This window comes from Brachycentrus maculatus, unplaced genomic scaffold (assembly GCF_059751285.1).
Source record: "Brachycentrus maculatus isolate JH-2025_06_01 unplaced genomic scaffold, ASM5975128v1 h1tg000107l, whole genome shotgun sequence".
Classification (NCBI taxonomy): Eukaryota; Metazoa; Arthropoda; class Insecta; order Trichoptera; family Brachycentridae; genus Brachycentrus; species Brachycentrus maculatus.
This window is the reverse complement of record NW_028280860.1, coordinates 27530-41274: the sequence shown is the minus strand read 5'-3', so window position 1 is coordinate 41274 and position 13745 is coordinate 27530. Positions and strand designations below refer to the sequence as shown.

At 28.7% G+C, this 13745-nt stretch overlaps 1 protein-coding gene across 1 annotated transcript in view; it reads left to right on the top strand.

The window, feature by feature from the left end:
- Nucleotides 1-318: 318 nt before the first annotated feature.
- The window catches only part of LOC148310087 (uncharacterized), a 35955-nt gene continuing 22528 nt past the window's right edge, over nucleotides 319-13745 (top strand). The window contains exons 1-4 of the mRNA XM_088259027.1: nucleotides 319-527; nucleotides 10706-11002; nucleotides 12531-12875; nucleotides 13516-13610. Coding sequence (XP_088115153.1) covers nucleotides 470-527; nucleotides 10706-11002; nucleotides 12531-12875; nucleotides 13516-13610 — 795 coding nt within the window. The 5' untranslated portion in view covers nucleotides 319-469. The remainder of the gene's footprint in view (nucleotides 528-10705; nucleotides 11003-12530; nucleotides 12876-13515; nucleotides 13611-13745) is intronic.

The following is a 13745-nucleotide window of genomic DNA, read 5'->3' as shown; positions in this document are numbered from 1 at the left end:
ATATTTATTATTTTCCGCATAATTTGTTTGGAAAATATTTTAATAGCTTTATTCTCACAACGCGAGCCATATAAATACTACGGAAAGCAAAAAATATTGTATTTCAGCGGCATTATAATAAATTTGTTTCAAAGTTGCCGCTGAAACACGGGTTATTATAGACCTGTTGCGAAACTTTATATGAAATTTTCTTGACAGTTTGTTCATATAAACATTTTCCAGCGGCCATATTCGGAAAAATTAATATCAACTTTTATCAAATAACTTTTATTGGTCAAAAAATATTGTAACAACACCAGAGGAAATAAACAAGAAAAACCGATTACTATTTTATTACAAATTTGATATAAATATATTTTTGGCACATTTATGCCTGCTTTCGTTATTCTTCGCAAATCATGTTTTTTGTGTGTACAGTGATTCCGTTTTGAAGTAATTCATCTGAACACATGTGACCCATCGTTTGGAGATGTCAAAAAGGGCTTACTTCGTTTTGTTCCTGTTGGATTTATTACACTCTTTATCAGGTATGTTACCGACATATATATTTATTGAAATTATTAGTCATGTAGGTATGCAATACAAAAAATGTGACCTTGGGTAACAGGTAAGCCGTCAATAATTACCTTCCAACAACGAATTTCAGACATCTCTACAATCAAAATAAATACTTCTTGTATATATTACATATATGATATATAACACACAGAAGACGGCTAGCTTTTTTACCTTCATCTTTATGGATGTATGTAGGTACATTGTGTCATATAATTTTTACCGAACAAATAATTAATTTCATGGTTATCTTTTTATTTATTTTTTTGAGTTATCATTTTTTAAACATGATTCATAACATTACTCACATTTATGTTTATTTTTGTGACTTTTATGATAATGATATAAGAATTATAAATACAATATGTTTTTGTTTTAAATATTTAATAAAGAAATAAAATATTGGTAAATTGGCCAATATTTTGTAATATTATTTTTTCAAATAGTGAAACATTTTTTTGTTGTTTTTATAATCCTGATTGATAAAGTTATTTAATTTTCAAATATTTTCAGCTTATTTTTTATTTAATAGGGATATTACTAATAAGCTGCATTTTAAATATCTGACTAATCTACTCACAATGAAGGAGCTCAATAATGAAATAACTGATATACTCGTACGTGAAAGAAAACAGAGAAATTATAATAAAAAGTTTTTTCAATTTACATAATGATTTTTGTGAAACACTGCCTCAAAGGCTCTTCGTTGAGATTAAGTATCGTATTATTAGTAAAGTATTCCGTAGAAGGAATAAATAAAATTTAAAACAAAATAGGAAAAAGGGAATTGGAGCAATGGCCATAGCACTCGAGATTGCAAACTCATACTTACTTCAATACTCTTACTTCTTAGATTATGTAAGTTAAAAATAAGGTAATGTTTATGAGTCTCTTCTTAAAGAATAAACAAAATGTTATCTTAATTTTAACTTAAGAAAGTAAATACCATTTCAAATATTAAACTACTTTCCATACTATTTGAAGTAGTGAATAAAAAAAATCCTTATAATATGTACTTACCCTTTATTATAAATTCGTAATAAAGTTTTTCTACAGTATATGTACGTAATTATTTTGATTTTATAAGTTAAAATATTATTATTTTCATCTCAAAGGTAACATCAATGAATATGTGCCCAAGTTTTTTAAGCGTATTCGTTATTTTTATTTATTCATATTTGACAAAATTCGTTAAATGGAAAAGGTAAGATAAGGGATGAAAATATTACCGTTTTTTGATGTTTTTTCAATCATTGATGTACGTTAAGTATCCAAATAAGCTGCTTTTGTACCTTTTTAATATTTAAGTATTCATTGCTAACGATGTAAACTAAATGCGATCGTTACGGTCGAGTCCCCGCAAGGTCGACCCAACATCGCAATGGGTCAAACTGCGAGCAACATAATATTAAAAGTAACAAACATATTATGTGAAACATAGTATTATAAGTAAGTTTTTCACGGGTTACATCATATCTGATATTCAACTATAGCTGACTCGCAATATGAGATGCTGATTATTTCATATTATTATCCTTAATACAAAAAAAAAATACACACATTTTACATAAGTATATTCTACAGTGTGAGGTTATTGGTTTGGGCAATATGAGTTTTGCAATATTACATATCGCTCACTCCTTTCAAGAACGTCATAAATCGAAAATCGTCAATTTTCAGTTGTGCGTGTTTTCGGAATGCCCAGAAAATGTACTATATCCCAGCAAAAGTGGCATATTTTTAACTTAATATTTACCCGCTGCAGGGCAGAAAGTGTTAATTTTGCATTTTGAATAAAATGTATTGTTTAGATATTTTTTTTAAATTTACTAAATATTTTTCAAATGGAGAAAAAACCTTCAGATTTTATCTAAAAAGATCTGTTGTACAGTAAAAAGTTCAAAAAGTGGCTTGATATTTACTTTTAATACTTTGTATTATATTTTTAAACTTTAAAAACGTTCTCTTGAAAAATCAAGTATTTTGATTTATGACGTTCTTGAAAGGAGTGCGCGATATGTGTCGCCTACTTTCAAAATCCGCCGGATCCATGTAAGTCGATTTCACAAAAAATGCAAAATTCTCCGGGTAACATTTATGTTTCAAAGATTTGTCTATCTTTAGATAAAATATGAAATTGAGAATTCTCCCATTTTTTAAGACTTTTTTTTCAGTATTAAAAAAAAATACGAGTCACAAACCGATACTGATGTCATCTTAAATTTTGACCTATCCCCGCTCTCTGATTTGCCGATATGGGTCAGAAGGTAAGTTCCGTGTATATAGTGGAATTTGAAATACAGCGCTGTTTTTCAGTATTTTTTAGCAGGGTTTTCATATTTTAAATATTTAGCATATTTTAAACAATAAAACCCACAATTGGTATTCCGATAAAGTATTTATTTTAAAATCTTATTTAATTGGATCTGGTGGATTTCGAAAGTAGGCGACACATATAATTATTTTGTATATATAAAGCATTGTTAACTTTGTGGTATTTACTTAAGTCTACATTGTATTATGTAGTAAAGTCTACATTTTACTAATTTGATGTAATGATGGAATGATTATTCCAAAACCAGTGGTCAAGAAGTAGTAATTTTTTAAAGTGGTATTACATAAAGTGAACGATGAATGATAAGTAGAGTGTTATTATTACTGTCCAAAAATCAAAAATTAAATAAATATTTGCAGTTCCGATTCGCACTTCAATAGAGAAAATGACCAACAAATTATAACATATGATAGTCAAATAACAACTTTACTCTAAAACAATCCTTACAGGTGAATTTAAAAATTACTCTCACATATCACAAAAAAGAACCTCGCTAGCAAGCAAGCCGTTAACTTACTCTTATTTTATGTTAACATTATGATATTGTTTTATTATTAACCTGAACTTAACGATCCATTGCATAGCGTATAGAGCGATCACTCAATCTAGAAAATTACAGGTCACCAGCCCTGTCAATGTCCAGACGTCTTTGTTCTTCTCAGTCTATGCTAAGTTATCAATAATAATAATAAAATACTTGCAAATCCAGAATTTGTGAACATAAATTTGAACACACTCGAAATATTTTAGTAATATTTATGCAAGATGTTTAAAGTTTATTATAATTAATATACTTACTCTAAATTTCTTTCATTAATTTTACACAAATTTCTGTTCACAAATTCTTGATTAGCAAATATTTTGATATTATTGATAACCTAGCATAGACTGAGAAGAATAAAGATGTCTGGACATTGACAGGGCTAGTGACCTGTCATTTTCTAGATTGAGTAATCGCTCTATACGCTATGCAACACTCACCATACTCTCCATTATTGACAAATACTACTCAAATTATATTTTCGATTCGATTGAAAATTTCTACTATGTATTATGTTACTATGTCGGTGAAATTTATATAAAAGTAAATATTTTAATTAATTAAACCAGATAATGACAAGTCACAGTCAAATATTGTCTTCGATATTCATCTTCATACTTAAATGTAGAGATACCAACAAAAAAATTAAAAAAAATTAAAAATCAAATTAACACTGCATCGACTCCATTAGGCGCCAAATATACCATGGGCTGTGAAAAATGGTCAGAATAATAAAATATTATTTGAATACTTTCATTTATTTAAACAAAAAATGTAAAATGCAACGCAAAGCTGAGACAAGCATTATTAATAGAATTAAGAAAGGTGTGTTGAGATAGTTTGGACGTGTAGAACGAATGAGTGAGGAAAGAATGGTTAAACAAAAATATGAGGCGAATGTAATTGGAAAAAGGAGCAGAAGAAGACCGAAAAAATCTTGGCACGATCAGGTTTACCACATAATTGAAAGTGGCCAGGAGTCGAAACAATCGGGGGGTATGTATGAGGAGATGCATGAACGTGGAAGACGCGAAGAATGTTTGCAAAGACAGAGTGGTGTGGCGCTCTATTCTCTCTGCTTACCCCTGCGGAGAAGCGGCGTGATAGTTAGTTAGTTAGTTTTTAGAAAATGTCTTGCGATTTATGTAAAAAAACATTGTCAAGTCTGCATGTTATATATTCCGTTTTAATATAATTTTTATTCGTTCTTTTTTGTGATACAAAAGTCAAATTTAGTTCCAGAATGTTCTAATCGTCTTCATAACGCGAGAACGCTATACAAGGAAAATTATTTACTTCTTCAAATGCTACCTTAAATAAATGTGTGAAATATAATGTTTTTACCAAATTGTGGTGTAATTATAAACCATTGTTAAGATGTAAACTTGGTTCGGTTACCTACTTCCTAACCAGTAGTAAGATGTAAAGTATGTCAAATTGTGGTATAGAGATATATTGTTTTGCAGTTACCATGTGTTGTTGATCTGCATAATTTAAAATGCCTAAATATATGTATTTTAGTGAAGATTTCATTTCATTTAACATGTTTATAAACAATATTTATTTTGTAAGGAATTTTTAGATTTTTTTGTTTTTATTTAACCCGTAATTATTATTTGTTTTTATTTTAAAACATCCTTGTTACGTTTTCGATACATAGTTTGTAAATATTTCATTATTATTATTATTTAAAATAAACTGATTTTCATACTTTGACGAAAAAAAACGAATTGTAACGTTTTCAATAAATCAATATATCATATTATCAAATCAAAATAAATACTATTTAATAACGTAAATTGTAAATTATTTCTTCCATAAACTTAAATAAAAATGAAAAACAAGTAAAAAAAATTTCTTGAAAATCTTAAATCTCTTATAGTAAAACACTGTTTGCTGTGAAATTATCACACTATTTTGGATTTGCATACCTCTGACTAGCAACAAGCAAAAAGTCTGTGATAGTAAAAAGTAGTAAGTAAAAAGTCAATGGCAGCGCCGTGTGTTAAAAGAAACATAAACACGCGCAATATCAAACATTGCTCAAAGCGCATACCATGTTTCTTGGCAGTTACTATCTCTAAATATTTACATTGTGTTTTATTGAATTTTATTTCGCTACTTTTTAATTTATCCATTGCTTCAAAGGCATTATGATATTGAACATATTATAAATGTATGGTTTATTTTTTATTTTTTCTCCATTTAACTACAACTGAACCGCGGTAGCTTCAGCTATAGCTGTTAAAAAAAACTTTAATAATAATATATTTAAATTTAAAATCATATCAATATTTTCAATATAAGTAGATTAAAAACAAGCTTCAAATATTTTTCTTACAAATATTATATTTGAATTATTAAAGCTTCAAAAATTTGTCGAAAAGTGAAAAGTGGAAAGTCGACGTAAGAGTGAAAAAAGAAAATTTCAAATAAAATCTCGTGGAATGGTATTCAGAAATAGGAATTTCTTAACATACCTTGTAACATATTTCAAAGTGGCTCATATTATGATGCTAATGGTTTTTTTCCAGACGAGAAACTTAAAAAAAAGTTATGCATGTTTATCTTGTTCAGGAATGCGGGTTAGAATTTCCTTTTGTTTCCTATGAAAAATGCGAAAGAGATATTAAAATTTTACAAAAGGTGAACGCAAGTTTTTCGTTTAAGCAGAGATAGGGTAAATCGTAATTTATCTACTTAAGTACTTACTTTCACGATTTTCTCAATGCGGGCAGGGATACGGGTCCCTTTGTCCATTGATTTATCAACCTATAGCACCATAACGGACTATAGACGAACGTTCTTTTGAGAAAATTATTCAACTTCGAGATTTTTTATAGGTATCTCGTAAAAGAGGAAGAAGTTTTTATGGGAAAGAAATATGGTCTGGGCGTACGACATATGGATAGGCAGGGGTAGAGAAGTATTTTCGCTCGAATTTTATTCGATATTCTATATTTTTAGGAATTTCAGACGGGGAAAAACTCACGATTCTGTTTTCAGATTTTCAGAATCTACAAGGACTTTTCATCCCGACATGATTTTAAATAACGGATAGACATTTCGACATATCGCGACAAACGTTACCAATAAATAAAATCAAAACAGTTGATAATCTTATATTTTTTTACTTAATGAAACTATGAATAAATCCTTATTTATACACAATATTTTGAGTATGTGCAAATACCTGCTCACAAATCTGGATTTCCTCCGCTTAGGAGTTGTGTTTACATTTTGACATGACAAGAAGAACGTGGAAGTCTGGAGATTTAGAGGGCTTGTGACCAAATGTTGCACATATGTAAAGTGATCACTCAAACAGTTTATGAAAGGTCGTAAGATCTATAAATAACCAGACTTCTATATTTTCCTTCATTTTTATTGAAACTTATTTATATGTTTACAAACAGCAATAACGTAAAACAAAATGCAAAATTTCAATGGGATATAAGGCTTGTAACTTTTGAAAAGATTTTGAAATATTGTTTGAGCAAGTGGAGCAAATGGATAGTGATAGAATGAATATGTAGAGTATATTTGATATGTGTGAACCGTAGTGAACTGAGTGTGAAGAAAAGGGTGAAGATGGTCAAAAAAATACACCTGGTACAATTAAAATAATCAGAATCCGAAATTCAGCCGTGTCGAAAATCTACGCAAGCACAGGACATGTTTAAAAAGATTAGTCAGAAAAGACGCCTATCGCGCTCCATCCTCTCTGCCCATCCCTGGAGGGATGTAATATTTAAAACATTGATTGACAATAAGTTTTCCGCCCTCGTTGGCGTTCATCTCGAATAACTCAAATAAATTAATCGCACTACATAACGTTTGTCTCATTTCCTCAATAATTCGCTTACCTCCCTTTAAGCATAAATCGTATCGGAAAACATTTATCAGTATTGTGTATAGAAGGAAATATACTCCATGTAGGTATGTATGTATGAATTCATCATATTCTGTATTCATACAATAATCTGAGCTTATACAGAGCGAAATAATCGAGTAGTTTGCATTAGCAGTTTTGTCTATTAATGCAGCATTTAATTTATAACATACAAATATTTTATATATATAGGTACATAAATAAATCATTCTTGCACATACAAAATTTTACTCCGATTTGATTCGTGTTTTGTTGTCTGTATAAATTGAGAATGTAATAGTTTCACAATAACTTCACATTGCCACAAAATCTAATTCAATCGATCCATCTTAAAACTACTTTTATCACATTTTCAACAATAGATAAATGTTTTTTTAAGGAATTCTCTCAAAACGACATATTGATGAATGGATTTTTTTAAAGCGAACTTAAAACATCGATATAACGTACAATATTACATAAATCATGGATTACAATTTACTGTTTGTGATTTACAATTTTATGATTCTTGTTGCCTAGCTGATATTTTAAAACAATGTGCGTGACATCAGTATTCAAACAAAAGAATTGTTAGTTGATATCTTATATTTCAGTATCCATCGAATATGATAAATATAAAGGTACATGTATATATATATATATATATATATATATATATATATATATATATATATATATATATACAACATTTTGAGTGTGTCCAAATACTTGTTCACAAAATCTGGATTATCTCCAATTACAGGAGTTATTTTCATATTATTTCGGATCTCATATACTAATATAAGAGTTTCTGCTTAATAAAAAGCTTCTTTACATCTCATTAATAGATGTCTCTAGTGAAGTTCTAGTGATTCATGAACAAGGTTTCTAAATTGGTTAATATATATAGAACTTCCAATAATTTGAGTGGTGTGGTTGTCAATAGTGGGTAGAATTGGTGAATGTTACACGTGTGTAAAGTGATCACTTAAACCAGCCTATGACGGTCGTAAGCCCCGTAAATGTCCAGACTTCCATATTCTTCTTCATCTTTGATGAGATGTCAAAAAATAATATTTATATATATATATATATATATATATATATATATATATATATATATATATATATATATATATATATATATATATATATATATATATATATATATATATATATATATATATATATATATATATATATATATATATATATATATATATATATATATATATATATATATATATATATATATATATATATATATATATATTTATTTATATATATTCATTATTTAACATAAGTCAGTAATAAATTATAAATATGCCCTCGGCACGAGAAAACCCAGTGAGAACAAATCAGAGTGGAAACTCAATAATTCGTGATGCTCGGTATAGGAGGCGTGATGAATTATAGAAAAAGACGAATTATGGAAAAGATCTCGAAAACAGAAAAAAAAACACCTTACATACATTTTTCTCCATTCATTGTAAATACATGCCTTTATTAATATTATAAACTATGCTGGTAGAAAATGATCTGTAATAACTAGAAAGTAAAAATTTTGACTTTGGTTTAATTTAAGTAAGTATTACTAGGTAGCTTTAGAGTTAATGACTGGTTTCTGAAAAAAAATCTAGAATGCCTTTGCCAGGCTTTGCTGGTATGCATACAATTGCAGCTATATTGTTGCCCATATTGCTTGCAATTATATAGTTAATTAACTTATTAAAAAATGTGTAACCGTATTTTTAACTAATTTTACCTCCCACTTATTTGGCAGCAACTAGCCTAATTTATATGAATTCACACATTATTTTGTTGGAGTGAGGGATGAATCACAGAACATGCTGATTTATGAAGTAACGAATTATCGAATTACTACTGTATTGTGAACATAAAATTGTAAATATGTGTATGATGAAAAAAATATCTTTGCATGACGAAGACGATTGATACTATATCCATTTTCCTTATATTGCGTGCCATCCTTGAAAACGGATGTTGTCGATAGGTTGCGGCACAAACATCAATAAATGTGTAATCGATCTTAGACAAAAAACGCATAAACAATGGTTTAGTATCTATTATTCAATGACAGTTGCACAATAGGCATTACGCAGTGAACCAATTACTACCGCTCTATGCAAAATAGACTGACGCGATGTTAATGTGTTTCTGTGTCGAAACCCAGACAGATAACACTTATCACCTGCTGCATAATATGTGGGCCACTACCTCACTTTGAAAGTGAAATTTATTTAGTTTGTATTCTACTTTTTACGTACCTACTTTGTTTACAAATATATGTACTGTAGGAAACAGTCAATAAGCATAATTTAAATATGCATATTTCGTGTGTTTCTTCTTTTTCATCCGTGTTCGCTCCATAGGTGGAGCATATTGCCACTAAAAATCATCTTTAAACTACCCTTCTTCTTCTTCTTTGTCAGCCGTCTCTCCACTGCTGAATGTAGGCCACTTAAATTTTGTTTTTCAGATCTCTCTCGTTTTGGCTTTTTTGATCTACTCAATACCGGCGATGGAAACAATGTCATCAGCCCAACTTTCCTCTTTATTTTGATAAAAAAAACTACACAATACTGTTTTTTCCACTTTTATATTATTTGAGCAGTAATCGGGTTTCGTTGTTACCGGCATCACCAGTCTCATAATTTCGGTAACGATGATACCGATCACTAGTCAAATAAAATTAAAGTAAAAAAAACAACAATATGCTTGTTTTATTATATAAATTGTAGTTCTACCGAGAAATATCAGTACAAAGAGTAAATTATTATCCTTGGTATGATTCTATTTATTTTATGAACATTCACATACTAAGATAAAATCTAATTTATATTTGAAGCACTAACTTTGTGATTTTCCATTTTATAATTAAAATGTAACTTTGTTTTAAATAAAAACTAAAAATATTTTATTATAACTTAATTATAATGTCTACCGGTTTCGAAGCTAACCGCTTCTTTATCAAGACTGATTAAGCCATTTTAATCAGTCTTGATAAAGAAGCGGTCAGCTTCCAAACCGGTAGATATTATAATTAAGTTATAATTTAATATTTATAGTGATTTTAAAACAAAGTTATATTTCAATTATAAGATAAAATCATTTATTTTATACACAGGAATAATAACTGTCCTACTCATAATTTTCTTCCAGATGTTGGCTAAAAAAAATATGTGAGAACTCTTTCTAACAGCTTTTACGTACTCTCTACGTGAATATTTTAAATAATAAGCTTATTTAGCTTTTACATTTTTCAAAGACGTGACATTTTTAATTACTCCCATACTAATTTCATTTACATCTGAATGCAAACGATGATATTGGTCGTAAGGGAAAATATGATTACTTATTTACATGAACTGATATTTTTCAGGTGCAAACGTCTTCCAATGCCCTTTTGGTGTTTCCACAACCTTCGAAAAGAAGTTGGCAGTAAGACCGGGAAGTGAAAATGCGTTGAAAGAAACAGTGTTCATATTAAGGGCCAGAGACGTGTCTGGACAGATGTGGAGCTCTCTGGACTGTCTGATGAAGTGTCAGCTGGTTAAGGAGTGCTACAGTGTCGTCGTTCTGCATCACAACATGGAATGCGTCGGGCTGCCAGCTGCCAACACTGATGATCTTCTAATTGATAATGACGCTAACTACTTTATCAAACTTTGTCTTGACGGTAAGTCAAAAACGTTCTTAATAAAAAAATGAACCCCTACGCATTTTCATGGTTTATTAATGTAAGTAGGCTTTTTAAATTACCCAAGATGAAAAAAATATATATTTAAGAAAATCTATCTTTCCATATTAGTCGTAGTAACCATTCAAAGTGTATTTTTATACACATATATTAATTTACGCCTTATTATATATAAGGATAACCTTCTCATCTTTTGTTTCTACCTTAACATATCCTGCACTGAAATAGTGTATGGGTACATACACTATTTGTTGACACCTCATTGATCAGGTATACCATATCTGATCAATGAGGTGTCAACAAGATTATTTCATGATTGGAAGGTCCTGTATTTCTGTTTTGAGAGATTAATAGAATATATTTGATGAGTAATAGATGACCCAGGTAAGAAAAGGAGGTCAAAAAGAAGAATATTAATAATATTTAAAAAGCGGAAACAAAACTTGGTACAAAAATTGTATGGAAAAAAATGTAACCATTGTTCATGAAGAGAAAAAAGAGGATTTGTAGAAACGGCTAGGGCACTCAATGTTGCGTATCCGCACTCATTTTATAAATTTTCTTACATTACACACATTTTTAATTCCAGTAATTCTCGATAATATTATGGCTGGATAATTTTTTTTTCTATTTTTAAAACAATTTCATTGAATTCATTAAATTTCATTGAATAAAGTACAAGTATTTTATGTTTTAATTTCTATGGAGTTCCATAAAAAACATTTGTTTGATAGTCAGACATTAATGTAAGCAATGCTAAAAATTTATCGTTTGTGATATTTTTATCTATGCAATAAACTATTGTAGTATAAACTGGTACATAGACATGACAGTCTTTATCATTGAATTTTTTAACGTTTGTGTTATGCATTTACAAAGAGTAATTTTAAACAAGATAAAACCTTTTTAAATAATACAGTCACATAATTAAAAACAGTATTTTTCGGTTTTTGCTATTTTAAGACATGAATTTAATTTCATGTCTAAAAATAGTATTTTTAGGCATGAAATTAAATCCAACTACGTATAATTATGTAAATATACTTATATATATATATATATATGTAACTTTTTTTTTTATTAAATCGGAAAAGTATAGAATAAATGTATTTTTAATAAAAATAATAAATTAAAGCATGGGTATATTTTAATATGAAAATTTGAGTTCATTTTTATTTATGATTAATATTCTCATGAGAGCATTTTTACGAAATAAATATTAATAAAGAGAAAAATAGATTTCAGATGGCATTCCTAATCGAAAGAATAGTTTTCACAGAAAAAAATATAAGTTAGTTTAATTAAATGAAGCTTAAAATGCTAATAGATTTATAAAACGTTATTATTTTATATTAAATATCACATAACTTTATAGTTTAATCGAAACTAAAAAGACAAAAAGTTATTTTAACGACAATATTGTAAAAATAAGTTTATGCTTCCTTCATTCTCAAAAGTTGCCCCAACGTGTCAGCAAAAAACAATTTAATTATGTTGTTTTTTTTAGTTCCTGAATCCTGCCGAACAAAGCTCTGGTCTACAGAAAGCTCTTACGGATACAAACTTATCAGTCAAGGGTCCTCATTCAACGTTGTTTTAAACGTGACAGATGCGCAATGCTCGCAACAACTTCTGAGTTTCGGAAAGAACGGCACCATACGTTCGGCGCAGTTCCAAGTTGAAGCCACTCCCGATGTTCCGGACGTTGGACCCCACGGATATATATCACACAGGATCCCCTCTGTCCTGGGAAAGTGTATCCTGAACGCTGAAAATAAATTCACGGAGCCTGAATCCTTCAGAGTAGCTAGTGGAGACTTATGGTATAAAGAAAACCAATGCGTTGAAGATCGTAAGTGAAGCATATAAAATTTTAAGAAAAATTACTCCATTTAAAAATCGCGTATCAATATTTCTTTCCCTTTTATTTTCGATTTGTCATACAAAATGCTGTACAGTTCATGTACAATAAAAAATAAATACTCATGTATAATGATATATCCAGGATACAGTGTTAAGTTGTCAACCGATTACTCCAAAAGAACAAAAAATGATATGATAATTAAGTAATTTCCAAGTTAAACAACTTAGATATTAAATTTATAACCAGTGATAGTTATTGATTTGCATTAACTTCAGGGCATACTTAAATGATTAAAATAAAAAAAAATTAAACACTTAAATTTGAATACCACTTTTGAGCTTATTCATATAAATAGTTTCAAGAAATACATATGTTCTCATCAACAGGTAAAAATTCAAACGTTTTTAGGGTCATTTAAATTAACTCCCTACTACATCAAAGCAGTGTTTTTTTAATTTTTGTATAGCCATAAATTAAAAAAAAATATTTCGTTCATTATCTGCCTAATATTTTCATTACAATATTCGTTTTTGAAATATTTCATTTATATATTTTTTTATCTTAATAATGTTTCCATAATGGCGTGAGAGCGACCAACAAATAAAAACAATAGGATATTATGTTTTAGTTCCAAAATACATTAACAGATGTTCTTACGAAGAGTTCTACAACCAGACTCTCAAACACTATGACGTAATGATTCATGGAATATCCACACAAGAGGTAAATATTAATTGTATTACATTTTTCCATAGTTAATAATGGTTCATTGTTTTGATATAAAATATTGAAAACAAAACTGTATTTTTAATATTTTACACCATTATTACAAATTATGCTTAATTTTTTTATTATTTT